This window comes from Carassius carassius, chromosome 29, assembly GCF_963082965.1.
Source record: "Carassius carassius chromosome 29, fCarCar2.1, whole genome shotgun sequence".
Lineage (NCBI taxonomy): Eukaryota > Metazoa > Chordata > Actinopteri > Cypriniformes > Cyprinidae > Carassius > Carassius carassius.
In genome coordinates this window covers 1,270,272-1,297,262 of record NC_081783.1, presented here as the reverse complement: position 1 = coordinate 1,297,262, position 26,991 = coordinate 1,270,272, and the positions used below count along the sequence as shown (strand labels likewise).

Genomic DNA, 26,991 nt, shown 5'->3' with positions numbered 1-26,991 from the left:
AAAACGGATGGCAGTATGATATACAACATCTAGTTTACTAAGGAGAGAGTTTGAAGCAATTCTGTAAATAATATCACCGTAGTCAATAATTGGAAGGATGGTCATTTTCACGAGAGCGAGTTTTGCTGGAAAAGTAAGAGAGGCTTTATTACGGAATAAAAAGCCAATTCTGGATTTAATTTTAGTTTGGAGCTGATTAATGTGGGTCTGGAAAGAAAGAGAAGAGTCTAACCAAACCCCTAGGTATTTGTACTTGTCTACCTGTTCTATAGCAGACCCATCTAGTGTGGTGATGCTTAATGGGCAGGTAGGTACAGTGCGAGATCGGTTAAAAAACATACATTTAGTTTTGGTCGAATTTAAAAGCAGTTGAAGGGAACGTAATGAATGCTGTATATTATTAAAACTCTCTTGAAGATTTTTTAACACAGTGTCCAACGACGGGCCAGACGTATAAAGGATGGTGTCGTCTGCATAGAGGTGGATCAAAGAATCACCTGCAGCAAGAGCAACGTCATTAATATATACAGAAAATAGAGTCGGCCCTAGAATTGATCCCTGAGGCACCCCCATGGACACAGCCAGAGGACTGGAAAGTAGGCCCTCTGACTTAACACATGGAAACCTGTCAGAGAAATAATTTTTGAACCAAGCAAGGCAATCATCTGAGAACCCCAAGTTCCTTAATCTGTCAATTAAGATGTTATGATTGACAGAGTCAAAGGCCTTGGCCAGGTCAATAAAGACTGCTGCGCAATAGTATCTTTGATCAATAGCAGTTATGATGTCATTTGTAACTTTAAGTGTGGCTGAAGTGCACCCATGACCGGCTCGGAAACCAGATTGCATTTCAGAAAGACTATGATGAGATTCAAGATGGTGAATAATTTGTTTATTAAAAATTCTTTCGAAGACCTTTGAAATGCAGGGAAGAATAGAGATCGGTCTATAGCAATTTGGATCTAAACGATCCCCTCCTTTGAATAAAGGGATTACAGCAGCAGTTTTCCAATCTTTAGGTAGTTCTGATGAGTTAAGAGAAAGGTTAAAAAGACTGGTGATGGGATTAGCAATAATTACTGCAGACAACTTTAAAAAGGAAGGGTCCAGATTGTCTAATCCTGATGATTTGAAGGGGTCAAGATGCTGCAACTCACTTAGAACGTCGGCTATCTGGACATTGGCAAAGGAAAAACGTGAAAAATTTTGACTAAGTGCAACAGAGGGTGAGGGGCTGTTAATTAGAGTCGGATTCGCCAGATGAAAAGCATGACCAGCCATGGCAAAATGCTTGTTAAAGTTCTCAACCATGGAGGATTTGTCAGTAGTGATAATATTGTCTAGCTTTAGTGCTGTGGGTAACTGTACGGAGGTGTTCTTATTCTCCATAGTTTTTACTGTATCCCAGAACTTTCTAGAATTAGTGTTGCAGGTGGCAAATTTCTGTTTAAAGAAGCCAATCTTAGCATTCCTGACCGCCTGTGTGTATCGATTTCTGACTTCCCTAAAGAGTTGCTGGTCTCTGGGGTTGTTCGATGCTAATGCCGTACGCCACAGAATATTCTTATATTGGTTAAGGGCGGTGAGTTTAGGAGTGTACCATGGGCTGTATCTACTTTTAGTTCTGAGCCTTTTGTAAGGGGCTTGCTTATTTAGAACAGCTAGAAAGGCACTTTTGAAGAATGACCAAGCATCCTCAACTGTAGGGATAAGATCGATATCCTTCCAGGGTACCTGGGCTAAATCATATAAAAAGGCCTGTTCGCAAAAATGTTTTAGAGAGCGTTTGTTTATGATAAGAGGAGGCCTTTTGGTTGCAGACCCATTACGGACACATGCAATTATGCAGTGATCGCTGATGTCTTGGCTAAAGACACCAGAGACGTATTTAGTGGGCATATTAGTTAAGGCAATGTCTATGAGAGTGCCCTTATTTGCAGATTTTCGGTTATATCTAGTGGGTGCGTTAATGATTTGCGTGAGATTGAGGGCATCAAGTTTGGAAAGTAAACTGGATGAAGCATTAAGCATGTCCCAATTTAAATCGCCCAGAAGTAAAAACTCAGAAGATAAATATGGAGCAAGCAGTTCACATAGGTTGTCTAGGGCACAACTGGGTGCAGAGGGGGGTCTGTAACAGGTGGCTACAGTCAGAGACTTGTTTCTAGAAAAATGGATTTGCAAAATTAAGAGCTCAAACTGTTTTGGCAGAGACCTAGATAAAATGACAGAGCATTGTAGAGCCTGTCTACAGTAAAGAATGACTCCACCTCCTTTTGTAGTTCTGTCTTGACGGTAAACATTATAATCCGGGATTGAAACTTCTGAATTTTTAATGGATTTCCTGAGCCAGGACTCAGACACTGCTAAAATATCAGGATTAGTTGAGTGCGTAAGGGCAACAAATAAATCCATTTTAGGAAGTAGGCTTCTGATGTTAATGTGCATGAACCTCAAATTATTGCTATTACAGAAGTCTACATAAGAGAGCTCCTGAGGGGTTGGAGTGACATTATTTGCTACAGGTCCAGGATTTAATTCAATGTCACCTGAGCAAAGTAAGAGCAGTGTAAGAATTCTGCAAAAGGCATTCAGAATAGGGCTTTTAGAGCATTGGGCAGGGTAAATATGTAAAGAAGACTTTTGGGCAGAATGGTATATATTCATTGCCCTATGGGCAGACAAAGTTATAGTACAGTAAGTATATCGGGGGGTAAACCTATGTGTAGAGTGACAAAGAAACAGATTGCATCTCTAGGGGAGTTGTATAAACCAGTTGAACTAGTAAAGATCTCGGCAAAATTAGTGAGAGGAGTAAAATGGATGTCTGTGCTATCACGGCTGTCTGGTCTATACTGAAATTGGACAATAAAAACTAACTCAAGCAACAAAAGGCAAAACATATTTACATAAAATGCAAGCCAAAAAAAAAAATAATAATAATAATAAAAATAAAACAAAAAAAAAAATTGCGCTGCGTGGAAAAATTATGAGCGCGCGCACAAATAACAACAAAGATGCTGAGTTCTTACGGTATGTTGGAGAACTGGTTTTCCAGGTTCGAATCACAAAATCCGAGGAAAATGTAAATAGTGTTAAAAATCTAAACAGTAACGTTAGGGAAAATTTAGCTAGTGTGGACCATAGACGGTGTGGACCCGCTAATCCAGGCAGCTAGTCCCGTCAGCTGGTCAAAGGATCCGTTTCAAAGGTGAACTTCACGTCGGAAAGGCACACTGAAGCGTCGTTGTGTAGTCCTGTCGGCAAGACACTCGCGATGGACCTGCAGAGCTCCGAGAGGACAACGCTGGAGAGTGAGGACGCCTGCCAGCCAGCCGACCAGGTCGAGTAGACCGAACTCCGTTGACCTGCTACGAGGTGCTGTAATGTATGCAGTTGCGGCTAGTCAGCTGAGCTAGGTAGTTGATGACTGTTACTGGCCCGATGGTTGGCTATAATAATCCAATAAATTGAGGAGTGATCCTGTATCACCGTGCAATCGAGGGTATCAACAATGTAATAGAAAAATAGTCCCAGGATGAGCAAGTAATGAAGCCCACTGGAGTGCGTGCGAGAGTTGTTTTTATAAAAACAAGATTATAAAAACGACGTGCACGTTTAAAACAATAGACACACTATGTACACAGACGCGATACAAACATGTCTTGACCTCGAGAAGCCATCTTGGGTGTTGAATTGTACAATGTACAATGTAAAAGCACTAGACAGGAATAAAATAAAATAAATAAAAACACAGAAAAATTAGCAGAGAGAGTGTGATGAGCGAGCCGCGTTATAGAAAGTGTGTTCCCCCCTGTACTCGATTTCTCATGGGTGGGGATTCACACAAACTATATGTGGCTTGTTTAGGAGGGCAGCATGCCCAGGCAGCTCTCGAGGGGACTGACTGTGAGCATTGCGAGCGTCTGCCCCTAAGGATGCTGCGCTCCCGTCGATCGCTTTTGGAGGAGAGCGGGTTGATGTGCGTTCCCTGCAGCTCGGGTCCCGCTTCTGTCAAGGCAGAGCGGAGGCGCTTGTCATGGGGTTCGCAAATGGATCTCACCGAGGGGTTTGAGATGGGCTCCGCCCTATCTCAGGCTTCACCAAAGAGATCCAGTGTCTCTATCGCGGCTGTGGAAGTGCGGTTCACCGCTACTTCTTCTCGTGTTGAGACACAACATGAGCTTTGAGGAGCTTGATGTTGAAAGCCTGGGAACAGAGGAGGCTGGAGACTCGTCACTCTGGTCTCCTCCTGATGAGGAGCTTATTGATGTTTTGTCCCGTGCTGTAGAAAAGCTCTGCATTGAGTGGCCATCTGTTAGGCAGGATTCTTTTATTAAAAGCAAACTTGATGACAGATTTCTGCCCAAACGCACTCAGCCTTCTCGCCTGAGCTTACTGTTCTTCCCGGATCTTCTCACTGAGGTGTCAAAGACCTGGGCTAGACCGATGTCAGCGCGCATTTACACCCACACTTCAAACATTTATTCTAATATTATGGGTGCTAAAAATTAAGGTTATGTGACGATGCTCGCGTGCTATCTCTCTCCTGAATCGGCATCATCACTTAAAGCTCCGGCGCTCCCCACCAGACCTTTAAAAAATACTTCAACACTGGTGGGTAAGGCTTACTCGGCGGCTGGCCAAGTGGCAGCCTGCATGCACACTATGGCTATGATGCACGCTTATCAGGCTGACCTGCTTAAAGAGGCTAGCGAGCAGGGAGAAATTTCAGCTGATATTATTAAAGAATTGAGGCAGACTGCTGATCTTTCTCTCCGGGCCACCAAGAAGACGGCTAGATCTATTGGCCGTTCGATGGCAGCATTGGTGGCCACGGAGAGGCATTTATGGTTAAACCAGTCTAAAATGAATGAGAGAGAAAAATCTGTTCTTTTAAATGCCCCAGTTTCTCCTAGGGGTCTCTTTGGTGATGCATTACATTCTGTCACTGAGAGCTTCCAGGAAGAGAAGAAACAGTCTGCAGCTTTTCATAAATTTATCCCGCTCAAAGTTAAGATTTCTGGGCCTGCTGGGTGAGGGCAGCCCCAGCCGTCGAGTAGCTCCTCACAGAGAGTGCAACAGAAGCAGAGCGTCGCGTCTCCTGCCCCCCCCACCACAGAGAGACTGGAGGGATGAGTCAGGACGTCTCTGCTTCTATTGAACCGCTCTGTAGGGAAGCTCAAATTCAAGATGCTAACACTCAAACAAATCGTGTCACAAATCAGGTCTGAGGACTGGTTTGTCATGGTAGATCTAAAAGAAACTTACTTCCACATGTCGATCCTCCCTCAACACAAGAAATTCAAGCACTGTCACCCCGAACATTCACGAAATGTATGGATGCTCCTATAGCTCCTCTGAGACTTCAGGGCATCCGCATTCTGAATTATATCGATGATTGGTTAATCCTAGCTCAATCGGAACATCAGGCAGTTCGGCATCGAGATGTCGTTCTTGCTCACATCAAGAGTTTGGGGTTGAGGCTCAACGCCAAGAAGAGTGTACTTTCTCCACAACAGAGAACCACTTTTCTAGGTGTAGTGTGGGATTCGACGATGATGCAGGCACGACTGTCACCTGCTCGTACTGCTTTGATTCTCACCTCTGTAAATCAGGTCAAGCTAGGCCATAGACCACAGTGTCATCGCGCCCTGATCATGTGGAAAGATCCTTGGTTTCTTTCCCAAGGTCCCGTGCTGGGAGCTCCTTGTCAATGTGTTACGCTAATGAGGGATGCCTCTCTCACAGGCTGGGGGGTGATCATGAGTGGTCATCCAGCTCAGGGTCTGTGGCAGGACCATCATCTCTCGTGGCATATTAATTGTCTAGAAATGTTGGGAGTGTTTCAGGCTCTGAAACACTTCCTCCCAGACCTGAGGGGCCACCATGTTCTTGTCCGGACAGACAACACATTGGTGGTTTCTTATATAAACCATCAGGGGGGTCTGCATTCTCGCCCGCTTTACAAACTAGCACGTCAGATCCTTCTTTGGTCTCTGGGGAAAATTATTTCGCTGAGAGCTATTTATCTCCCGGGGTATCTAAATCAGAGGGGCAGACATCCTGTTGAGACAGGGGCCAAGGCCCGGGGAATGGAGACTTCACCCCGAGATGGTGGAGCTCCCGTGGGAACACTTCGGTCGTGCCGAGGTAGACCTATTTGCTTCCCGAGAGACATCACACTGTCCACTGTGGTTCTCTCTCAGCCATCCAGCCCCCCTGGGGTTGGAACGCCTGTATGCTTTCCCCCTGATTGCTCTGCTCCTGGGAGATCTGGAGAGGGTTTGCAAGACGGGCTCAGTCTTTTGTTAATAGCCCCGTTCTGGCCGGCCTGAGTATGGTTTGCCGACCTTGTGTCTCTCCTCGACGGCTCTCCCCTGGAGATACCGGTCAGGAGAGACCTACTCTCTCAGGCGAGTGGGTCGATCCTTCACCCCCACCAAGAACTATGGAGGCTGTGGGCTTGGCCTCTGAGGGGGCCCTGCTCATAGAATCTGGTCTCTTGACTGAGGTCGTTGAGACCATCCTCCATTCCAGAGCTCCCGCCATGAGGAAGCTTTATGCCGTGAGGTGGAAACTCTTCACTTCCTGGTGTGGAGAGCACCAGCAGGACCCAGTTAACTGCCAGGTTGGTACAGTGCTGGAGTTCCTGCAGGACCGTCTCTCCACGGGGTTATCCCACTCCACACTGAAGGTGTACGTGGCTGCATTAGCTGCTTACCACACCCCTTCAAGTGGAGGTTCTCTTGGGAGACACCCACTTATATCTTGCTTCCTCCGTAGACTGAGGCCAGTAGTACGTACGAGGGTGCCATCCTGGGACCTGGCCATCGTTCTAGAGGGCCTCTCCATAGCTCCTTTCGAGCCCATTGAAGAAGTGTCAGAAAGGTTTCTTACTCTTAAGACTATTTTTCTTCTTGCTATCTCGTCTCTAAAAAGAATATTCAAGCACTTTATGTGGCTCCCTCGTGCCTGGAATTTGCTCCTGGCATGGCTAAGGCTTTTCTTCATCCTAGGCCAGGATATGTTCCTAAGGTTCCTACTACGGTAGTTAGACCTATCGTACTGCAGGCTTTCTGTCATCCTCCTTTTTGACCAGGAGAAACTCAATGTGCTATGCCCAGTGAGGGCTTTAGATGCATATGTCCATAGAGCTGCCCTGTGGAGAAAATCAGAACAGTTGTTTATCTGTTTCGGGTCACCCAACAAGAGGGTCCAGCATCTAAGCAAAGCATGAACCAGTGGGTGTTTGAGGCCATCTCACTCGAGTGTGAGTCGGCAGGCCATCCGTCACCTTTGGCTGAACGGGCCCATTCTATTAGGAGTATGGCCGCTTCTAAAGCTCTTCTTGCTGGGGCTTCAAGATGTTTGTGATGCGGCAGGATGGTCCTCACCACACACATTCATCAGATTTTATAGTCTTGATCTTAGCTCTACTCCTGGGGCGCAGGTTCACTCATTGGCTTGTGTTTCCTAACCACACTACGGGGACTGGCTCGTATGGGGACTTGGTTATTAGCGTTCCCACTGCGAGTTCACGCAGCGGTAGTTCCTGAAGGGGAACGTCCTGGGTTATGTAAGTAAACCTAGTTCCCCAAAGGGAATGGACGCTGCATGTCCTGCCATACTCTCAGCATCCCCTTGGATCGCTTGCTTCAGTACAGTTGAAGCTGATGCGCTTGTGATTCTGGGGTGCTTTATAATTTCCTGGTCGATGATGTCACTCCCTGTGATGCTCACTCTCGCCATTGACTGATTTCATTCATGCTTCAGACGCACTACGCTGGGGGCGTTCCCACTGCGAGTTCACGCAGCGTCCGTTCCCTTCGGGGAACTAGGGTTACATACGTAACCCAGGATGTTTTTTTATTGGCATCAGTGGTTCCATGAAGAGCCTTTTACATCCATGGAACATTTGCAGTGATCGAAAGGATAAACAAATGGTTATTTTTAAGAACCTTTTACTAAAAAGTTTCTTTGGGAATCCCAAAAATGGTTCAATAGAATCGCTGCAATCACCCCTTTTGGAAGCTTTAGAGTGAATGGGGCTTGCAACTCCAAAGTCTTTGGTTGATTTGAATTAATGCGTCTTTGAAATGAATAAATGTAAATGTTGGTACAAATATTTAACTGGTAAACGTACATATTTGAGTTTGTTCTCATCCTGCTTGATCCAACTGATGCGGTACAGTATGACGTCTGGTGCTCCATGTTCCCATGTGGCTCTGAATGAAGTCTGGTTTACCTCAGAAAACCTCAAGTTCTTGGGCGCAGGAACCACATCTGAATAAGAAAGAATGTGACATAGAAACTGGTCTGAGCAGGGGAACTATGAACCATGTGAACTGAAAAGTTGGAATTGAAATTTGGAGTTGAAATTTTTTCCTGTGTCAAAGGAAGTGGTTTGTTTGTCAGCAGACATGCAGATCAGCTGGGACCGATTAAGGATTTTACCCTTGGGACTGATAAAGTAAGGCCATGAACACATGCACGTGGCTTGGGTAAGGGTGGCGTCACGCATGGCATTATTCAGACAGGGATAAAAAATTTTTTTGCCTTTTATCCAGTAAATCACATAGGTTAACACCAACACATTAAAACCTAGCAGCTGTAAAGTAATTGCTGCTGCCAAACCAACATCACCAGTCATTTGGTGTCATCTTGGAGAATCAGTGAGGATTATAAGCTCACCAGTTATTGCGCTGCTAAGCATAGGATTTGCTAGATCCTCGTCGTAGACGGGAGTGACGGCAACATCATACTTCGTCTGAGAGTGGAGGCCAGTGAGAAGCAGAGCGGTGATGTTACCGTTGATCTGAACCTGTCAAACACCAACGACTACATCAACATTAACACATATCCAGGGAAAAGGAATAACAGATGATTCTGACAGGCCAGCTCACCTTGTCTCCGTTCACTAAATAAGGACTGAAATCTGTGTTGGTGCAACTGAATGAAAACTGAGTGTTTCATTCAAGGACACCACCAAACTAGATCTTCTGAGAACAATGCTTGTCAGTGCAATACTTAATGACATTATTCGAGGATGTTGTCAGGGTGTTGTTATGCAGTTGCTAAGGTTTTCTGATTTTTCTCAGCGTATTGCTATGTTGTTCTTAGTTATTGCTTATTGGCTCAATTCTTTGATATTCTGTGCCTGACTGCATGAAAACCCTTAAGTGACCTTACCATCCTTAATCCTTAACATTATATATGTCCTGAATCTTTGTTAAGACACTCACTGACTTCACCCTGTTCTGTTGTAAGTTGTCTTGATAATAAACAAATCATATCATAGTTTAAATGTTTACAATACCTTATTTTAATGACTAAAAATGTTACTTTGTTCTTCTTCCCCCTCAATTAACATGAAATCAGCAGATGATTTGAGGGACCTGTTTTGTTCATTTAATTTGTTTTTTAGGGTTAAATGGTTACTAAGGACTTTGTTGCAATGCACACTAAGTAATTAAAGGGATATACTTAAGGACAACCTCAAGGTACATTTAGTGGACTCTTTAAGACCATAAGAGCTTGCTTAACCTTTTAAGTTTCTCGAGATATCCCTCCTTTTTCCTTTTTGTAACATTGTAAATGTCTTTACTTTCACATTTGATCAATTAAATACATCCTTTTTGAAGAAAAGAAGTATTGTTTTCTTTCAAAAAAAAACTTGACTGGTAATGTGTTCAACAAAAGTTTTATTTTTTTTTTTAATTAGAATCGGTAATGGGACATTTTAGAGATTAGAAATTTGGTAAGTTTTGATTACTAAATCATATTAAGTCTTCGATTTTGATGATCCCTGCTTTCTGACTTATATATACATTTTGTTGACCTCTTTCATCTCTCCATCCTCTTGCTTGTAGGTGAGGATGTACTTCCTGACGTTCCCAGGAGCTGCATCCCAGGTGAAATGCATGGAGCTGTGAGTCACTTCTGAGATTCTCAGCTTACCTGATGGAGGCAGAGGCACTAGGGGATAAATAGATGCATTTCATTTGATATTCATAAAAAAAATATTATGTATTAAAAATAACAGATTGAAACCATCTGAAAATAAAGAGACGACTAGCGTACGAGTGACTCCGCTGGTGATGAGTGGTTTGCTGGTCACCTTCCCGTTTAAGGAGGTTAACAGGGAGATCAAATTAACTGTGTTTGGAAGCAGCTGCGGTAGCAAGTCATCCTTCACATCTGGAACAACTCGCATCTGCAGGAGGGAAGGAAGGACATTAGTGAAGCAACGGCCCAGCTTAAACACACTCCCAGTTAGGGTAATTCTCCTAAAGAATAAATCAGATTGGCCTGATCTCCTGGGATGACGGACGGTTCTATAGGTCTGTACAGGATTGTAAAACAGTTGCTCCCTGCCTAGATCAACTGGTTATGGTAAGGGGCTTCTGGCAGAGGTAGGTTTACTTTGCATTGAGGTTAAATAAAGCAGAGATGGAAATTTTGGTGGATCGTCTGGAGGGTGTTGTGGAAGGTGTAAGTGGAACAGGCTCTCACCTCCGTCTTTCCAGAGGGTACTAGCTCCCATCTGACCCGCATGGATGTTATGTCCTTATCGTACACGGTCATGCTGGTGACAGCAGGTAGGGGCACTGTGGAAATCCGCAAGAGGAAAAACATTGATCTAAAATACGGCTTTAATAATAAAAAGAATAATAAAAAGGTGTGATTTCTCATCAACGTATAAACGCTTTGCTCAAACAAGAGAATTAAATTACCATAAAGCTAAATCCACCATAGCCGCTTTTCCACTGTCGTGCCAGTGCAAGCCAGTGCTTTAAACTGGCCAGGTGGGGCGAATGGCACATTTTGTGTTTTCTATTACAAATGAGTTTAATTTGTGTATTGTAGAACCACACTCAAGAATTACACGCACCACACAAATAAGATCCATTTGCAGTAACAAACATTCATAGATATTTTATGGACCTCTGCATTTATTCTCATCGGATATTGTGCATCAGTGGGCAGAGACCAAATCTCTGATCTGAATGTTTCCTGCGATTGTGAAACCAGGACTGTTGTAATCATTGTTTCTTCCTGCATAATTGCAAGATTGTGTATCCTTGAGGTCTAAATCTGTTGTAACTACTTGTTTTAGTTATTATTTCCATTGGCCTACACTCATTATATGGACATTTTATTTGCACTTATGTGAACTCTTTGAATCATGAGTATGTGTGCATATGGAGTTAATCTCTTGATACTCAGCCTTTAAAAGAGTAAATTGATAAAACTGAGATACAACTGCCTGTTTCATTACTATCTTGGTCACTGGACATCACTAGAAGCAACTGACACTAAGGTGATTTAGTACCTTAACAGCAACCAAACGCATTTATACAGTCTCTAATACACCTTTTATGTCCACATCATTTTGGGGTCTTTACAAAAATATCCAACTCTTTTATTATAAGGTCCCACTTTATCTTAAGGTCCAGTTCTCACTATTAACAAACCATTATCTACAACTTTTGCCTCAATAAACTCTTAATTTGTTGCTCCTTAATAGTTACATTTATGTATTGGGTGGGATTAGGGATATAGAATATGCTAATGCAGAATATGTGCTTTGTAAGTACTTATAAAAAGGCAATATGTTAATAATATGCATGCTAATAAGCAAAAAGTTAATAGTGAGAATCGGTCGCTACTAAGGTGTTACCGTTTTGCATTTAATTTAGTATTACAAATTTTTTTTATTTATTACAAAAGTTTTTCTGATTGAATAGCATTATAAAATGAGTTTGATGTGAGAGTGACTCACATGCAGCAGTTTGCAGCAGCAGCAGCATCAGTCCAAAGATGAGCATCATTTCTGTAAAGTACATTTTCAGCAGAAGAGTGTGACGCTGCTTCAAATCATGACATCGGACTACTGTCCTTCTATGTTCTGGCTCTCATCAAGCATCTTCACAGCACAATGAGGAAATATCTGAAGAGGAAGTTTCCTCTTATGGGGAAGGATGTGACTTTAAATGCAGACCTTGAGCCAAAAAGTCATCGCCAAACACGCATTTGTTCAGCAGAGATGCTCTAATCGCTACATCTTTTTAGCTTAAAAACTTTTATATCATTAAGATATTCGAATCAATGCATTATTATTATTTTAAAGTAAAAGGATATAAAACATAATTGACTGAAATATGCAGGGAAATTGCCATTTTAGTAATGTATTATTGTCACATGTATGATCTGTTTTGGTTTAGTTTTCTGTTTCCTTTTTCCTGCCTTGTTTGTTTCCACGGATTCTGATGACTTAGCTCCAGACCTGTTTTAGTTCTCCCAATTAAGTTTCTGTTACTTAAGTCTGTGTTCCCCTATATTCCTTTGTCCACTATCAATGGGTGCATCCGAAAACTGAAAAATGCTGCCTTCGGGGGACGTATTCCAATGTAGGATGGCATTAAGGCACGTCTGAATTCAGTTTTAGCTTCAGTTCCTGTCTCCTGAGATGCCTTCATCTGGAGGATTTTTGAAGGAAGCATAGATGTATCCTTCGCTGCCTTTGATATCCCACAATCCTGTTCGTTCCATTCAATGAAAGTTAAGCTAAAAAATAAAAGATGGCATCTTAAAGTTGCGGCTGGTGTTCTGTTTGTGTGTTAAAGTATGTTTTTGATAAACGTTTTCCCTTTTTGATTATATTTCTAGCGAGAAATTAATATTGCTGTAATAAAATATTCACTTAGTTATCAACAAATCACTCTATATTTTGCAGTAGATCATTAAACTGTTACACTGCCTCAGAAGCCTGTCCAAAATCCGTTTCATGTGGTGCCTTTGTGCAAAAACGCTGCCTGCAAAGTCATTGGCTGATACGGCAGCCAATATTTATTCATTTGGATTTGTGTTTGGTTGTGCTTATTCTCTCCTGTGGATTATTAAAAATAACTCTTTGATTATACTCCATACAGAGAGCAAGACTGGTGGCATTTTTCTTTCTTTCTTCTTTTGTTTTGTTCAGGCTCTGTCCCTGCATTCTGCCTACAGTTTGGGACATGTTCTGTAAAACAAAACAATTTCTCGCACTTTTGCTAAATAAGGTTTATTGGGACAGTAAGAAAATATATTTTGTTTTGTTTTTTAAACAAGAAACGATAAAAAAAAAACTTATCACATGAACAAATGTGATATGAAACTATATTGTACATTGAAATATGTGTATTTATATTTGCATTTAACCCTTTAAGTTTCAATAGACCTAAACTAAAGGCTTACTATGTCTTTTTAGACTAACCACATGATTAAAATTTGACCAATCAAATGTTTATATTCAAATAAAGTAATGTAGTCAACCCTGGAAATATTTGACAAATAGAAATTTAGTTGTTCTGTTTTGTTGACACTGACTGCTTGCAAGAATGCCTGTTTTGTGTGTCTGAATGCTATTGTGTAACAATGAGCTTTTTAGATTTCAACAGTATAGGTAAAAGTTAACTAAAAATTCAATACTGTAGTACACAAAAATATGCATATTTCTATATTCCATATTTTCTATATTCAATATCATTTAGCAAAAGCTTTTATCCAAAGTGACTTACAAATAAGTCAAATCAACTCGGAGGACAAATATGTTGGTCTGAAGTGCTGCAGAGCCAGTGCTTTTTTTGTAGGCAAGCATCAGTGCATCAAGAGCTTGGAACCAGGAGTTAGCTGTTCTGATAGGAGGGACCCGAACCTCCTAATTTTGTACAAAGCAAATCTGCAGAACAGGGCAGTTCTATTGTGGTCTGTGAATTTTGACTGACCGTCAATGATGAGCCCAGCTGAATAGAGAAGTTGTGATGAAGTGTTGATTTAGCTGGCACCACAAGCAGTTCTGTCTTTGCAAAGTTGAGTTGAGAAATGCCTGTCAGGCAGGCCGTGATGCAAGCAGCTATACATTAGGATCCTCTTAGAAGACATTTATTTTACATGCAAATACAAAATTAACATTCATGTCTATTTTTACATGTCATGTCATATAGTAAACAGAAAATTGCAACAATATATTATCCATTCAGATTAATTAATTAAAGTGTCCTAAATACAATTAAAAGAAACGCCAACAATGAGAAGGAGTCACGTGACGTGCTCGTGAACCTAGTTGCACTTGAGTAGAGCTCACTTTGGCCCCTTTTTTAAGGTTTATTCATTAATAATATATTCCCTAATGGTTAGGGTTAGGAAATTGGAATCAGGAGTTGTCTGATTAAGAAGACATCCAAGCCAACGACCACGGCGATATGGTGGACAAGATGGTGAACACTATTGCGCACTTTGGGGACATTAATGCTGTCTTTCTTTTTAGAGTTTTCTCTGTTCACCGCATAAAGAAGTGCATTTGCGCCAGTTAGGAAGTAAATGAGAGAAGCTGGCATCCAGAATTTCCTTCTTTATCCTGCAACGCTAAAGGTCACTCTCAATCAAGATCAACCTAAAATGTAATACTCCCCGCAAGAAGCAAGAGGTGTCCTAATATTGTGCGAAGGACTTACTACTAATATTGCTATTTTAGATAAAGGTTGTGATGCAGATGGTAGAATAGCACTTATAAAAAACAATAGTGGAGAACAGGAATATTGTATTTATTTCAGTTTATGCCACTTGCATTCCTGACCCTACATTTTCCTCCGTTTCAACTTATCTCTTGAAATTTTTGAATTTGGAAATTGAATTGGGTGCAGAAACAAATTCTGTAATGTTTCATATCCTAGATAGATCTGGACCAAAGGAATCACAGTCTCATGCTTTTTGTTCTGACAAACTTCGACAATATGTATTTAACCTTATCCCCATTGTTGGATAGTTGGCATTTATTAAATCCTTCTGCTAAGTATTTCAACTTTTACTCTGCAATAATAAATCCTATTCACGAATAGACTACATTTTCATTTCTACTTCTTTATCTTCAGCTGTTTTGTAATGCCGATATCTGTTCCTTATCTTTGTTGGATCATGATAAATTTTTGAAATTAAATGAAATTTGTGCAGATTGTCTTTGATCCAACACTCATCTCATGCCACTAGATGGTGATTTAACCCTAAATTGTTACAGGATGAAAACTTTTCCAGTCAATTCAGAAGTTAATTTGCAGAGTTCATTAAAATTAACCAAGGTTCAGTGGAAGAACCTCAAAAACTTTGGAATGCAGTGTTTTTGGTATTTGTTTTAATGTCTTTTTAAATTAATTGTGTGCTTTCTGTTGCTTAAAATGTTCATTGACTGCATTCACTGTAAAGTATTCATTGACTGTAAAAAAGTGATCGTTCAAATATGCTTTTGACTGCAAATAGTTTTATTTCAGTGCATGTTATTTCTAACACTGACTCATTTACACACAAATTAAACATGTTAAAAGTCAAAGAACAAATTCAAAAACAGACGTGGATCAAGATCTTCAAACAGAGAAAACATCTTAACAGATGCTGAAAATGAAGAGAAATCAATATTACAAACAGAATAAATAAATGAGCAAGAGCAGAAATATGAAAATAAACACAGAATGACTTCACAATCTGACAAATCTGATTCAGAGAAATAAAAGACAGGTGAAAGCTGGATTGATGTGAGAATCTGTGAGATTATGAAGTTATTTCTCATAGATGTGATGATCTGCTGCTGCTCTCATGAATCTTCTGCTGTGTGTTCATGTCCTTCTCTAAATCTTCTCACCCTGACTTTCTGATCTTCCTGTTTCTTTCCTAAACACATCATCATCATCATCATCATCATCATCATCATCACACTCTTAATATTTACATGTCAAATCTATAATGATGATGATAAATGTCTCTCACCTGATGTGTGTCTCATGTAGATGTGAAAAGCTCCTAACAGACCGAACAGAAACATCAGCTGAAGACACCAGACCAGAACAAACACCAGAGACACTGAACACATGAACAACAAGAATTAGACATAAAACAAAACCCATCCTTCATGATAGCAGTAGTGTATTTAAACTACTACCACATTCTGATGTCTGTGTGCCGCGGGTCACTGCAGAGTTCAAACTAGAGGTCACACTAGAGGTCACAGCTGCAGGAATTGATTCTGTAATTAAACATCAGCACAGATTCAGCTGCTTTTTCTCTGAAGCACATCAAAAACAATTCACTGCTGAGATCAAGCTGAAACAAACTAGTGATGCTATGGCTTTCAAGAATAGACTCTATGCACGGTCACTTCCGCGCTTTTCCTCAGGGTGCTTACTTGAATCCAATGCTACTTTGGAAGCCATTGTTCCTTATAGAGCTTTCAAAAGGGAAAAAAATAAATAAATTAAAAAGGAAGGTTAAAACTCATTAAGGAAGTAAGAAACATGGCTGTTGAATCATTTTACTTGTCAAGCCTTTTGAAAGAGCATGCACAGCAAGGTAAAATATATGGTATTGTTAAATACATTAAAGATATAAAATTAACCAGGAGAATAGATAGATAGATAGATAGATAGATAGATAGATAGATAGATAGATAGATAGATAGATAGATAGATAGATAGATAGATAGATAGATAGATAGATAGATAGATAGATAGATAGATAGATAGATAGATAGATAGATAGATAGATAAATTTGGTTTGACATCCGCATTTAAATGTTATGCACTTTGCTGTTGTAACTGATCAGTGCCACGTTGGTGAGATTAGTTCGCGCCGCACTGTCAGTTCAGTGGCGCTGGTAAACACGTCCTCTCTGATGTTACATCCTACTTTTGGTGTGATTGGCTTCCCATACGTTCGCCTGCAGCCAGCTGGAGAGTGGTGACAAAGGGACTTCCATTGGCAATCCAGATGAGGTGAGTGACGACAGTGTGAAGAATTCCCCAGAGTGGTGAGTGATGAGTCAGGTGTAGAATCCACAATGAGACTGGAACCTTTACAACTTGATGCGATGAACTCAATGCAGTCGAAGGAACACACAAGGAGAACTTAAACAGGAGAACTTAAACAGGAATACCACGAATACCACGTGGTATTGAAGGAATACCTTCAATACCACGACTTAGGTGCCCTTGAGCAAGGCATCGAACCCCCAACTGCTCCCCGGGCGCCGCAGCATAAATGGCTGCCCACTGCTCTGGGTGTGTGCTCACAGTGTGTGTGTGTGTGTTCACTGCTCTGTGTGTGTGCATTTCGGATGGGTTAAATGCAGAGCACAAATTCTGAGTATGGGTCACCATACTTGGCTGAATTTCACTTCACTTTCACTGAAACAACACGGGGAAACTCCAACAATGATCTGACAAACATGAGACGAAAGACAGGGCATTAAATAAGCTTAGGAAATGACATGCGGGTAACGCCCACATCAAACAATTAGCGTAACGAGACACACACACACACACACACACACACAAACACACAAGACTAGTGTGTGTCGTGGGTGTATCTCTCTATTAGTTTTATTGGATCTTAGTGCTGCATTTGACACAATTGACCACAACATTCTTTTGCATAGACTTGAATACTTTGTTGGCATCAGTGGAAGTGCATTAGCATGGTTTAAATCGTACTTATATGACCGCCATCAGTTCGTAGCAGTGAATGAAGATGTATCCTATCGATCACAAGTGCAGTATGGAGTACCTCAAGGCTCAGTACTAGGGCCGCTACTCTTCACGCTTTATATGTTACCCTTGGGAGATATCATCAGGAAACATGGTGTTAGCTTTCACTGTTATGCTGATGATACTCAGCTCTATATTTCTTCGCAGCCCGGTGAAACACACCAATTTGAAAAACTAATGGATTGCATAATCGATATAAAAAACTGGATGACGAGTAATTTCTTACTGCTAAATTCTGAAAAAACAGAGGTGTTAATTATAGGACCTAAAAACTCTGCTTGTAATAACCTAGAACACTGTCTAAGACTTGATGGTTGCTCTGTCAATTCTTCATCATCAGTTAGGAACCTAGGTGTGCTACTTGATCGCAATCTTTCCTTAGAAAGCCACGTTTCTAGCATTTGTAAAACTGCATTTTTCCATCTCAAAAATTTATCTAAATTACGGCCTATGCTCTCAATGTCAAATGCAGAAATGTTAATCCATGCATTTATGACCTCAAGGTTAGATTATTGCAATGCTTTATTGGGTGGTTGTTCTGCACGCTTAGTAAACAAACTACAGCTAGTCCAAAATGCAGCAGCAAGAGTTCTTACTAGAACCAGGAAGTATGACCATATTAGCCCGGTCCTGTCAACACTGCACTGGCTCCCTATCAAGCATCGCATAGATTTTAAAATATTGCTTGTTACTTATAAAGCCCTGAATGGTTTAGCACCTCAGTATTTGAATGAGCTCCTTTTACATTATAATCCTCTACGTCCGCTACGTTCTCAAAACTCAGGCAATTTGATAATACCTAGAATATCAAAATCAACTGCAGGCGGCAGATCCTTTTCCTATTTGGCGCCCAAACTCTGGAATAACCTACCTAACATTGTTCGGGAGGCAGACACACTCTTGCAGTTTAAATCTAGATTAAAGACCCATCTCTTTAACCTGGCATACACATAACATACTAATATGCTTTTATTATCCAAATCCGTTAAAGGATTTTTAGGCTGCATTAATTAGGTAAACCGGAACCGGAAACACTTCCCATAACAACCTATGTACTTGCTACATCATTAGAAGAATGGCATCTACGCTAATATTTGTCTGTTTCTCTCTTGTTCCGAGGTCACCGTGGCCACCAGATCCAGTCTGTGTCCAGATCAGAGGGTCACTGCAGTCAGCCGGATCCAGTACGTATCTAGACCAGATGGTGGACCAGCACCTAGAAAGGACCTCTACATCCCTGAAAGACAGCGGAGACCAGGACAACTAGAGCCCCAGATACAGATCCCCTGTAAAGACCTTGTCTCAGAGGAGCACCAGGACAAGACCACAGGAAACAGATGATTCTTCTGCACAATCTGACTTTGCTGCAGTCTGGAATTGAACTACTGGTTCCGTCTGGTCAGAGGAGAATTGGCCCCCCAACTGAGCCTGGTTTCTCCCAAGGTTTTTTTCTCCATTCTGTCACCGATGGAGTTTCGGTTCCTTGCCGCTGTCGCCTCTGGCTTGCTTAGTTGGGGACACTTCATCTACAGCGATATCGTTGACTTGATTGCAAATAAATGCACAGACACTATTTAACTGAACAGAGATGACATAACTGAATCCAATGATGAACTGCCTTTAACTATCATTTTTGCATTATTGACACTGTTTTCCTAATGAATGTTGTTCAGTTGCTTTGAAGCAATGTATTTTGTTTAAAGCGCTATATAAATAAAGGTGACATTGACATTGACATTGACATTGACATTGACAAGACTAGGATGAAACAGTGGATCACTAACCATGACAGTACCCTCCCCCTTAGGAACGCCTCCTGGCGTTCTCAGACGATCCTACCTGTCGATTGTAATCATCGATATGGGAGTGATCCAGGATGTCCCTAGCAGGTACCCAACTTCTCTCCTCCGGACCGTAACCTTCCCAGTCCACCAAGTACTGGAATCCACGTCCCCTCCATCTTGAGTCCAGAATACTGTTCACGTAAATATGTTGGTTCCTCATCTACGAGTCGTGGCGGTGGGGGAACCGGGGCCAGCGGATTAATGTGTGAATGAAACACAGGTTTGATCTTTGATACATGGAAGGCAGGATGAATCCTCCTGTACGCCGGAGGAAGTTTGAGTCAGACTGCCACCAGACTAATGGTTGGCAATTGGTCTGAGCTTTGGTATGCACCCCCACCTGAAGAAGACCTTTCTGACTCTCCATTCGACCTCCCATGTCAGAGTCGAGACCACTAATGTCTTGAGTAAAATACAGTCAGGGGGAAGAAGGGCGTTCGGAAGGATTAAAAATACGTGACAAAGAATCGGGTTTGACATTTTTGAAACCCGGGTGGTACGAGAGAAAAAAATTTAATTGTCTGAAAAAAAGTGCCCACCGAGCCTGCCTGGAGTTAAGTCTCTTAGCAGACCTGATGTATTCCACGTTCTTATGATCAGGCCATCCTTAAAAATATTTATGTTTGCTGTAACCCGACCGACCCTGTCAATTTAGGACTGACTCAAATTTCTATTTTTTTATTTTTGCTTTTAGTCCGACCGACTTGCCGGTTGTAAATTTGCGTTAAGACCGACCAATTTGTTTTTACTCTTCAAACAACTAATACAAAAGCAATAAAATAATATTAATTATATTTTAGTAAATATTGTAAATGTATAAATTGCCTAGGCCTACATACAAATGAAGGCTACTTGGTAATTGTTAATGATGGCTGCAGTAAACAAAATGTTTGCGGTCACTGTTCAAAGTCATACAGGTTCGGTCACCATAATACATCTAAAAAATTCACTAAAACAGCTCAACACCGCTTTAACTTGGCACGAAGTTCTGGAGAAACTGTGCCCAGATCTTTTCCCATCCCTTCTCCCGTCTAGTCTAAAACCATGACTGTCGACTGTCATTTTATGTTCGAAAATCTATTGCACGAATCGATTGGACCAACCAAAACAAGTTTCGAAAACGAAAATAGGAAATTGATTTTAACGACCTTCTCTCGAAGCGCATTCAGGTTTTTTTTTTCTTTTGGAGCGCGCCACACAGCAACTGCAGCTTCAGCTTCGGACACACACGCATAACAGCAAATAATATTACTGCACAATGTTTCTCTTTTTACAACAGAAATGTGAATTCTGCCTGTCTCATGCTTACAGATACAGATTCGGGTTAGAAATGCCTATGCAATTTTTTTTTTGTTGAAATTTCTAATCGTAAATACAGCCATGTTGAAGCCTGCAGTAAATGTTTTGCATTGTTATGGCAGTCAACTCGTTTTTCAAGAATGTTGCACTCCTGTTTGTCATTGTGCATGAAACATCACGCCAATAAATCATCAGAAATATTGGTCTTTACCAATACACTGAATCTTTACATTTGTCCTGCCTGTTGTCCGTGGATTTACCTATATTTGGTGTTATTTGCCATATAAAACATATTTAGTCATGCAAAATCGATTTTACAATTGATTCAATGAACACTTGTCTCTCAAATCAAACAGGATTTTTTTCACAAAAAATAACAACCCAAGAAAGCAAAAGGTCTTTCATTTGTAGGTTGCATTGACACCTAGCGGTGGATGCAAGTAAAACAGTATAACAGTAAAACATTTTTTTTCTTCTCACCTGAAATTCATGCAATAAACATGTTTTTGACAAAGATTTGTTTGTGGTCTATGTAGCCTGCATCAAAATGAGGTTTGCAATGACGCGCCCGAAGGCATGAGTTAAAGACCCAGTCAGTGACGTCATTATATGCTAATTTGTTTAAATTTATACCTACGTAATCACCATCACCAAATGTACTTTTTTTTTACATTGAAACTTGAAAAAAAAATATAGACCTACATACTGACCCTTTTTTTTAAAAAAATTACTGTTACTGCAAACCAAAATATTTTTAAGGATGGCCTCAATCCAAACGATATAAGGTACGTTTAGCGAATACAGCCTCATTTGTATCGGACCACCTGAACGTCGTTCTGGGCAAGGTCAAGGCAGTCAGAAGAGTGGCTTGTTGGCTGAAATTGCGGATGAAACGCCAGTAAAAAATTGGCAAACCCCAGAAACCTCTGTAGGGCCTTACGGGAATCTGGACTTGGCCAATCTACCACAGCTTTAACCTTGACAGGGTACATACGCACTCCCTCAGACGAGACAATGTATCCTAGAAAAGAAACAGACTGTGCATGAAAATCGCATTTCTCCGCCTTGACAAAAAGACCATTCTCTAGCAGCCTCTGAAGCACTCGCCTGACATGCTGAATGTGTTCCCAGAGAGAAGATTAAAAAATCAATATGTCATCCAGGTAGATCTAATTGATCTACCATGTCTCTCAACACGTCATTCACGAGTGCCTGGAAAACTGCTGGGGAGTTGGAAAGCCCGAACGGCATACCCAAATTTTCAAAAATCCCTCTGGGGGTGTTAAAAGCGGTTTTCCATTCATCCCCCTTCTGAATGCGAACCAAATGATGAGCGTTCCGTAAATCCAATTTTGTGAAAGCGGATGCTCCCTGCAGCCTCTCAAAAGCTTAAGACATCAACGGCAAAGAATAGGTATTCTTTACCTTGATGTTGTTCAGTCCTCGGTAATCAAAACAAGGTCGCAAGGAACCATCCTTCTTTCCCACAAAAAAAGAACCCCTCCCCCGCTAGAGAAGAGGAAGGCCAATGATTTATAATGCATTTGTAATTGAGTTATTAATCGTTTATTAACACATTTATAAACCCTTTATAAAGGAAACCTAAATGTAAAGTGTTACCCTGTATGCCAATAAAGAATAATAAAGGCATACAGGTGAGTATATGATGACATTTTCATTTTTTAAGGGAATAATTTATTAACTCATTAACAAATATTGCCCAGACCCACAGAAGAGGTTTTTAAACTAACAGTGACAAAAATTCATAATAGGTCTACATTGTGCTCAACAATATAATAAAGTATATAAGGGGTTAGATCTTACCTAGTGTAGAACCTTATGTTGTCATCATTCTCGAAGTGGCAACGGCAGACTAGTATATAGAAGTGATTTTAAAATCTTTACATCTAGTACTAAATACACTTGTTGTGAGTTTCTTCGTCCAGGGGAGAATGTGAAAAACCCTTTGAGAAGCCTCATAAAGCAGGTCACAGCAATATTGGGACAAACCTCCATCATGGATGTTTAACTTTCTGGAACTCTTCATTAAATACGTATATTACTGTGGTATACTTTGTAATATTATAGCAATAAAATGTATAAATATTGTTTTATATTAATCGTTACTTGACAAAAGATTGCAACTGGTAATCCACTCACGCTATGGCTGAATAAAGACTGGAAGCTTTTATGCATCCTGAGATTTCGGCACAAATACGCAAGCTACGTGCCGTGCAAAGAGTCCATTAAGAGCCCAGTTAAGAATCTTGACTGTTCTTCATCATTGGTGCTGCTGTGGTTTATATATATACTGTATGTATTAAAATCTCACCAGGACAGGGTTTGAGTCTAATGGTCTTCTGTGCGTGACTGACGTGGTTCTTCATGCTGCAGCTGATGTCTCCATCAGTTCCCTCATCCAGATCAATTCTGCTGTTTCCAACCATTGCTCCTTGCTCTAGTATTTTTCCATTCAGAGTCCAGCTGTAGATGAGCTGTTCTCCCTCAGAGGAGCAGAACACTGAAGTCTGATTGGAGGAGCAGATGATTGACACTTCCAATGAGCCAATAGGAGCTGGAGGGAGGGAAACATGACAGTCAACACATAACCAGAGTCAGTGTCAAGACAGAATGAGTTTAATGAGAGAGTTTTTGTACCTTCAACAATCACTTGAAGATCACTGCTTATTATCATATCTATATCAATGACATCTGTTGTGTATCTTCCTGAATCTGCTCTGATCACATTATTTATGGTCAGAGTTATATTATCAAAGAAGAACTCAGATCTGTTTCTGATGGATTCATGTTTATGCTCTTTATTGTCTGTTATGCTAAAAACGTCCAGTCTACTGCCATCATTTAACGTCTTATACAAATAAAGGACATCATATGTAGGGTTCAGCTTCATCTGCAGATTAAGTTTGTGTCCCAGAGCTGCGTAACATTGTTTGAATGAATTTGGTTCACCAAATGTGCAGAGCTGATCCAGACCTAAAGAACAAAACACACACAAGATGAAAGGTACCGACATGGACAGAGTCACAGTGTTACTGCTGCTAGAAATATCATCTCTCTCATCATGAATTTCAACAGACACAAATTACACAATCTTTCATACTCAAGTTATACTGAAGACACAAATCAGACTCTTGATCTCATATCAGGTTTATCAAATTATGTTCTTAATCATCATCTAAAAACATAATAAAATGGTTTAACAAGTGTATTTTTCCTTTATGCCCCAAACACTTTTTGAAAACAACTGGAAAAAATAGCAAGTGGTAGACATGTATAACAAAGAACAAGCATCTCCAATCCATCATTGCTCATAATGTGATTCATATAGCATTAAATACATGTACAGCAGCCAGAACATCAGAGGTCTTCTGTATAAACCTTCGCTGACATGCAAATATCTGGATTTATAAATAAACTGTGGTATGTGTGCACCATATAAATAAAAAAATCAGTTATTGTTGCATGCGCTACCATGACATCTTAATGTTTACTGATACCAAGAATTGTTATGAAATTTCTGCTTTGAATTGTGCTCCTATCACATTTTGAGTGTAAAGAACACATTTTCATGCAAATAATGACTGCAACAAAAACGATTAAAATGTAATTTATTATTGATATATAGGATTTATAGGAAAGTGGAAGTTAGAGATCTGAGATCCGCACCGATAAAGCGGAACCATGTGATAATGTGTGAAAACAAGAATACAAGAGCAATAAAAAAAAAGTTACTGAAAAGGGAAAGTAATTTGTACTTTTTGGGTACATAATCAGCTCTCATATGTTACAGAAGGAGATTTCTGAGGAGCTCCGTCAGCTGTGGGGGGAATTCAGACACCTGAAGTTTATTTCTGAATTTCCACCACAAACTTTTAAAGACACAACTATCACTTTGGGGTCTTTATCAAAGGCATCCGAGTTTTTTTTACTGTAAGTTTTTAAAAACACTTGAATATTGCTGTTTTTTTTTCTTCAGATATTGATCTGATTGATCAGCATCATAAGAGTTTGATGTGAGAGTGACTCACATGCAGCAGTTTGCAGCAGCATCAGTCCAAAGATGAGCATCATTTCTCTAAAGTAGTACATTTTCCAGAAGAACTCAATCCCAGCAGAAGAGTGTGATGCTGCTTCAGCTCGTCTGTGTTCTGGCTCTCATCAAGTGTCTTCACGGCATAATGAGGAAATATCTGAAGAGGAAGCTTCCTCTTATAGGGGAAGATGATGATGCTGTTAGTCTGCACTAAAATAAATCTAAAACTGACAGTGACACTAGGTGAGATGTGAAGGAGAAGAAAAGGAAGAAGTAACATTTATATCAAATTCTAGCTTGTTGCAACAATAAATAATGTTGTTGCGATTTTATCTAGTCAGGTTAGAATTAAACATGGTTAGAAAATAAACACGTTCAAGAAACTTTCAAAGTCAGCTGAGATATAGAGCCTCCATGTGTGCCATCAATGCAAGGCTAGTTCAGATGTATTGTCATATTTGTCAACTCCTTAACTTCAGAATAGCACCAATAATACAATGGCTCATTCAATGTACTGTAATTCACATTTATTAGTATAGTGCTTTTCACATTGCATATGTTTTTCAAAGCTGAAAATTCATGTCTCTATGTTACAAATCCAGAATATATATATATATATATATTCATGAGATGGTATCAAAAAGTAAAGCTGTGAAATTTATAGTATTAGTATTTATAGTATTATTATAGTATAATTTATGCATTTTAAAGCAATGGTGAAATTATTATGTTGCACAGCTGACATCATCTGTGGTACCTAATCTATTCAGAGGTGTGTTGGGTCAGTTTATGTCACGTACAGTGTTACAGGAAACACAGGAGAGGGAACCAATTGCAGGTAAGTCCTTTATTTAAGGGGTAATCCAAAGGGGTAAACAGTCCAGGCAGGGTCAAAACCAGAATATCCAAACATAACATAAACAAGACACGAAGACAAGGTAAGGCAAGGCAAGGCAAGGAGCGATGGATGTGAATAACTATAAACATTAAACAAGGATTTCGTAACACAGACTCAGACAGACCGGGTATAAATACACAGAAGGATAATGAGGGAACAGGAGACAGGTGGGGAACAATCAATTACTAAACAGGAGGAAGGTGACCAAATAAGGGAACAGGAAGTGATAAGGAGAAAGACACCGTGAGAAAGGAGGACACCTAGTGGAAACCCAGGGAACACAACCCAGACACTGTGAGAGTACCCCCCTCTACGGAGCGGCTCCCAGACGCTCCACGACATGACACAAAACAGAGACCAGGAGGGAGGCGGGCAGGTGGAGGCTCAGGGGGAGGGACGGAGGGCCAGAAAGGAAACATGGGAAACAGACACCAGAAGTGTAAACACAAAACAGGGAGACCATGAGGGAGGAGGACCAGAGGAGGTCCAGGGGGAGGGACGGAGGGCCAGGCTAACAGAGGGGAACCGACAGAAAACACAACAGAAAACAAAAAACATAAGTCCATGAAGGACTTCACGTGGCGCCCACCAGGGCGGAACAGAAGACCACCACAACCGTGTGGTCAAGGCGGAAACCCTCCAGGGCGGAGCAGAAGACCACCACAACCATGTGGTCAGGGCAGAAGCCCCCCAGGGCGGAGCAGAAGACCACCACAACCTTGTGGTCAAGGCGGAAGCCCTCCAGGGCGGGGCAGACGACCACCACAACCTCGTGGTCAAGTGGAAGCCCCCCAGGGCAGAGCAGAAGACCACCACATCCCTGTGGTCAAGGCGGAAGCCCCCCAGGGCGGAGCAGAAGACCACCACAACCTTGTGGTCGAGGCCGGAGTCCCCCAGGGCGGAGCAGAAGACTACCACATCCTTGTGGTCAAGGCTGGAGTTCCCCAGGGTGGAGCAGAAGACCACCACCACCATGTGGTCAGGGCGGAAGGCCCCCAGGACGGAGCAGAAGACCACCACACCCCTGTGGTCAAGGCGGAAGCCCCCCAGGGCGGAGCAGAAGACCACCACATCCTTGTGGTCGATGCACCAAGCCCCCAGGGCGGATCAGAAGCCCACCACTTCTGTGCGGCCGGATCAACGGGAGGACAAGACTCTGGTAATTCCATGGTGTCTCTACTGGACTCCAGAAGATCGGTGCTGACCTGGCTCTGCTCATGAAGATCATTGGTGACTTGTATTTGCTCATGAAGATCAATGGTGACTTGCCTTTGTTCCTGAAGATCAGAGGTGACTTGCCGTTGGTTAATGAAGATCAGAGGT

General features: G+C 41.2%; 1 protein-coding gene across 1 annotated transcript in view; it reads right to left on the bottom strand.

Annotated features, from left to right (window-relative positions):
* Window positions 1–24,897, bottom strand: part of LOC132109356 (uncharacterized) — a 271,659-nt gene extending 246,762 nt beyond the window's left edge. Inside the window, exons 1-6 of the mRNA XM_059515376.1 lie at window positions 24,766–24,897; window positions 10,516–10,610; window positions 10,084–10,216; window positions 9,842–9,978; window positions 8,695–8,824; window positions 8,147–8,286 (exon numbers count right to left, since the gene is read on the bottom strand). Coding sequence (XP_059371359.1) covers window positions 8,147–8,286; window positions 8,695–8,824; window positions 9,842–9,978; window positions 10,084–10,216; window positions 10,516–10,610; window positions 24,766–24,826 — 696 coding nt within the window. The 5' untranslated portion in view covers window positions 24,827–24,897. The remainder of the gene's footprint in view (window positions 1–8,146; window positions 8,287–8,694; window positions 8,825–9,841; window positions 9,979–10,083; window positions 10,217–10,515; window positions 10,611–24,765) is intronic.
* Window positions 24,898–26,991: the final 2,094 nt, after the last annotated feature.